At 40.5% G+C, this 5,276-nt stretch overlaps 1 protein-coding gene across 2 annotated transcripts; it reads right to left on the reverse strand.

Moving 5' to 3' along the window:
• Nucleotides 1-1,373: 1,373 nt before the first annotated feature.
• On the reverse strand, nt 1,374-5,233 carry HNRNPDL (heterogeneous nuclear ribonucleoprotein D-like). Of its 2 annotated transcripts, XM_010018429.1 has the most exons (7): nt 5,054-5,233; nt 4,802-4,963; nt 4,395-4,526; nt 4,171-4,285; nt 3,146-3,313; nt 2,842-2,939; nt 1,374-1,645 (listed from the first exon to the last, which is right to left on the reverse strand). In XM_010018429.1, exons 1-6 carry the CDS (start codon nt 5,216-5,218, stop codon nt 2,869-2,871), a joined length of 813 nt encoding a protein of 270 aa, XP_010016731.1. In that variant the 5' UTR covers nt 5,219-5,233; the 3' UTR covers nt 1,374-1,645; nt 2,842-2,868. The 2 variants fall into 2 exon arrangements, with proteins under 2 accessions (XP_010016731.1, XP_010016730.1); XM_010018428.1 differs by having other exon boundaries at nt 1,374-2,939; nt 5,054-5,218.
• Between the last annotated feature and the right edge of the window lie 43 nt (nt 5,234-5,276).

Here is a 5,276-nt window from a genome sequence, read left to right on the forward strand (position 1 = left end):
GAGGACACCTGCCCGACGCGGCTGTCCGAGCCCCGCTGGGAGCCGAGCCTGCAGGGCCGGCCCCTGGAGCGACCCCAGGGCCTGAAGGTACGGAGATGAAGATTCGTACACACAGTCACTTTTACATTTAAAACATGAATTGCTACAAGTCGAAGTAAAACTTGACTCTTACACAGGTGTTTATATATATAAACAAGTGTCATAACAAAGCCATGTCCTACTCAAAAAAGTAAAGCACTGGTGGCAAGGCCAGCTTCCGCATCCAGCTGCACTCCGGAAAAGTCAGGAGCACAAAGTCACACACTGCTGTGAGTTCTAGCAGCCATGTGCTGTTTCTTTAGTTTGTAACCGACAATGGCAACAAGTCTTTTCTCATCCAACCTAACTGACAAGATGTAAGAACGTCCCCACATCTAGTAACTGCTTAACCTAAAAGTTCAGGTGTGCAGCTCTTCTGTATGACATAAGAAAATAAAACCCAGCTGCCTGATAAAAGAAATAAACCTTAAAATTACAGTTTGGAAACGTAGAAACCTCTACCCAGTCTATTCCCTTTTGCAAGACTGGCCTCCCCTGTGATTTAGCTACTCACATCTCATTTCACTCTTCTGACAAGCAAGGTTTATTTTTGATACACGACTAGACATTTGTGCCAAGGAAATAAAAAACCCAACCCTAAGGCAGGTAGCTGCAATCCTTCAGCTTTAGGCTTAACAGGTATGCTCGCTTACCCATCCCAGCTGTTCTATTCAGAAGACAACCTGCTGGTTAAAGCAGTTTCCCTTCTCCAGCAATCATTCATTCAGGCTTTTGTTAATGATGCTTGCTAGCATATACAAGACAGAAAACCCATTTTCTACTCCTGTTGAGAAGAGTCCAATACAGAATCTAACTTGAATTAATAGATCCCAAACTTGTACTGAAATTAGCTGTCAACCCCAAAATTCAAGAAATTCTAGTCTCCTGCTTGGAACTGGAATACTTAGGGAGAAGTTACAGCCTAAAGTATTCTAGAAGCTGTGAGAAAAATCTTGAAAGGTGATGATCTCACCCTCCAACCCCTCCAGCAGTGCTATCAACATATAAAAAGGTGCTGCTGTAGTTTAGATCCCCTTGAGATATATGAAACTGGCAATACTGGGCCACAGACCATTCTCTCCTCTTTTCTGCTGCAGCAAGAGATAACTTTGCCAGTGATGCTAACTCAAAGGCACTATGTTTTCTTAAGACAGGTCAGGAAAAGGAGTGGGTTGTACTGACCTGTATATAGAGTAACTTTTGTCTTGAGCCATTTATCTCCAGAAAGGTACCTACCCATCTATACAAATACAGTTATACCACTGTAAGCTGACAGTCAACAGCAAGACTACACACTCACTTAAGTAAGCATTTATTAGAGAACCCTTTAACATGAAATTATACAAATAAAAGTTTGTATAAACACAAGCCCACATTATGTCATGACATGAATGGCAAAAAGAAAGTAAAAATCATAAAAGAAAACAAGCTGGCCACTATGTACAGTTGGACACAGTTGCGTGTCGTACACTAAAAGTCTTTTACAAAATAGTCATTTCCTCTCACGAAGACCACCCTCCATTCACTCACGATGCGCTGCACGATGGCTTTGTTGCAGTATCTCTACCTAAAAATCAAGACAAAATGTACGTCAGATCTGTGCAAGTTACTACAAGAATCGTTAAAAGGTCCATTTTCATGAACTGCTTTAAGTCTTCTATATATTCCTTTCTTCACTGTTAAAGATCATATACATATTTATTTAGGTAACACAATAGGTTTTGTTACCCATCAGTAATTTATCTTCCCGAATCCAGCCATCCAGCCCATTTAGGAAGCTGCTCCAGAACAACACGCATCCAATTTAGGCTTACTAATCAGGCTCTGGATCAGTTTTTGTTGTTTTTGATTTTTTTCCCCCATTATAAACAAAAGGGTGCCAAAAGGGTTTTCCATTATTTGTTCAGCCATTTAAATGACTGCTGTGCAAACACAAGTCAGGTCAATTTAGTTCAAACAGTCCACACGCATATGATCTTTAATGTTTTTCCAGATTTAAAAGTTCGTTTTGGTTTGCAGATTTCACTATTAGCTATAAAAAGAAAAAAGCAAGCATTAAATCTTAAAGAATGCACACTTTAAAATGAGGTTCCACAATTGAAATACAACACTAAACAGAAGACCAAATGATTAAGCTGTAAAGGCATTTATGTACTTTAACTCCTGTAAAAAACCATTTAAGTTAAGACACTTAATCTCCAAAAAGATTAAAAAAAGAAGCCAAAGTCTGAAGTTTTCCACTTTAATCTTTACGCTGGTACATGAAGTTGGAAGAGACCATACCACAGGACAGCGTTTTCTGGTGTATGCCTTGCGCTCTGCCTGCAACGTGCGACCCCAGAGATAGACGTGGTCAGGGTGACACACGGCCTGCAATGAAGTTCCCGCTGGCGGGTACAAACAAGGTATAATGTCAGAGTTAGAAGACAACATTCTTGTTTTCCTTAAGTTGTACCCATTTCAGTACTTTACCTGTTAATACTTTAATAAGTTTAATTATTCCTCTAGACCACCTGGTACACAACGCAAAAACAGAAAAACTCTTATGTTTTTCTGAAGTACTAAAGAAGGTAAGTCACATTTTTACAAAGTTAAAGATCTATAGACACTGTAGGCAAAGCTGGCTTTAAAAAAGAAAGTGTATTTTTTTAAGTTAAAAAAAGCTTAAAGTCATGCTATGCAAGTTTTTTACTCTTCATTTGTCTATTGATCTTTAAATTAGATTAGACATACTCAGAGTAGACCTTGCACTTATGTACACACCTGTTTCCTCAAGTACTAAATACTGCTTCAGTACGGCTGGTAGTTGTTTTGGTGATTGCCGCCACCACGGGACGCCTTTCCGTATGTGCTTTGCTGACCTGTACATAACATCGGGGAGACAAAAACACCACCACAGAAGCATTAACACCCAAGACTATGAATGAGATTGTTCCCATATAGTACGTCAAGAGGGCTACTCTTCAGTCATGTGTTGCGAGTAAGAGGTGTAACAGAACAAGCTACTAAAAGAGGCCGCTGATTAAAAATGCATGCTATTACCTGGAATGAGATCAAAACCACTTACCACTGTAATCTGTGTATCCTGGCCCATATCCGTAATTGGGATAGTTGTACCCAGAGTAGTCATAGCCTCCATAGCCACTGTAGCTTTGATCACTGTAAGCACTATTGTAGTTCCCGTATCCTTGATCATAGTAGTTATTAAATCCTTGATTCCAGTTTTGTCCCTGACCTGAAACCAAGTATAGCAGTTATAAGTGACAGAACTTTTCTATTTCACTCCCCGCTATGCCACTTCATCTAACTTTCTATGGTAATCTTTATATGCCAAAACTAATACCTAGAAAAATCCTTACCCTACCAAGAAAAATAATTCTCTAAAGAGAATGGAGGCATCTCATTTGGGTATGAGATAGCTTGCAAGATCTTATCACCCACAACAACTTAAGAGACAGACAGCAGGTAGTTCTGCTCATAAAACAGCCAATAAAACCAAAACAACACTGAGGGCATGCACTACAGCAACTCCTGTTTTCGTTTAACTTCCATTTTGGACCATTAATTGCCTGAACACCAAGTTATATCACAGGACCAACTTTACTACATCATGTTGATTGTTACTGCTTGACTTTTTAAGACTGACATGTATTAACCTATTAAAAAAAAAAAAAAACAAACAAAACCCCAGCTATTTACATACATATCATCTATTTGCAAGGTGCGGCACAGCAACTGTCTTCCTCTCCAGCAAGCAGCTCATCGTTTCTCACCCATATGCCAACTAACAGTGCATCCCTTTCCATGGAAAGATAACTGCACTATCCATTTAGCTCTGCTGTTAATTGTGGGTGCACAAAGCACCCTCCCTACCTCTAGGTTGCTACTTCACCACTTGAATGCAAGCAGAGCAAGAAGTTTCTTAAGCTTTCACAATCACAACCATTAAAACACCATTAATTAACAGGCTGCTTTCCACATTCAATTTAAACACGAGATCTGCATGTCAGAAACCTGGAATATCTACAAACACCTTAGTGCTTGGTACACACAGCTAAGGATTATATTAATTTCAACATTCGAAATGCTCACCTCGTCCACGTCCCCTTCCACCTCCTCGTCCACCAGCTGTATTGCTCTTTCCTCCTTTCTGCTGCTGCTGCTGTTGCCTGTATACCTCTTTGGGCTGCGCTACTTTGATCTCACACTGTAAAAACAGAAACTCTCTAACTCACCAAGAATTTAAAGACCACTATGCGAGTTGCTTTCAGGGAAGCTTACAGCATTTCACATGCTAAGAATGACACCTTCCATACCTTGCCTGAACCAATTTGATGGTATCTGCTTTCTAGTAACTTCTTTACTGGTTCCTCATCTGTGTATGTGATAAAGCAGAAGCCTCTCCTTTCATTTGTCTTTGTGTCCATGGGAAGTTCAATGTTTTCAATCTGAAATCAAAAGTCAGTAATTCATGAAATCTGTAAGCAACTTTTTATGCTACCAGAACCATTTGGCAGTCCAGGGTCTATGCTGAGTGCTTCTGACAGCTATGGGTCAGCCCACAACACTACGGAATCATTACCATGCATATAGTTTCAACAAACCCTAATTTTATGTAACCCTGAGCCAACTCCCTCCTCACAAATTCTTCTGTCTCAAGACAGAGCAACACGGCACTTAAAAAACAGAACTGTTCTTGTATTTTATGTCATTAATACCATACCTCACCAAAAGCACCAAAGTACTCCTTTATCTGTTCTTCAGATGTATCTGGACTCAATCCACCCACAAACACTTTTTTTGGTGGCTCCTTCCCTTTTAAGGCTTTTGCCCTTTTAGGATCTATTAACTTCCCATCCAGTTTGTGTTCCTTCAGTTCCAACACCTAAGCAGCACACAAGGAGACAAGAATCAGATCACTACAGTGACGCAAACATGCTGCTGCGTGCCATCGATCTACGAGAAATACACCCACCTTCTCCACACTGGCAGCGTCCTTGAAGAGCACAAACCCAAACCCCCTCGACCTCCCAGTGACCGGGTCTGTCTTAATCGTACAATCCACAACCTCGCCAAAACGAGAGAGATACTCTGTCAAGTCTTTCTTGCTGGTGTCCCAGCTGAGGCCTCCAATAAACATTTTCCTGGAACGCAGTAAGTACATACGCATAAATACACGTGTATGCACACACGCATAC

This window comes from Nestor notabilis, unplaced genomic scaffold, assembly GCF_000696875.1.
Source record: "Nestor notabilis isolate BGI_N333 unplaced genomic scaffold, ASM69687v1 Scaffold35337, whole genome shotgun sequence".
Lineage (NCBI taxonomy): Eukaryota > Metazoa > Chordata > Aves > Psittaciformes > Psittacidae > Nestor > Nestor notabilis.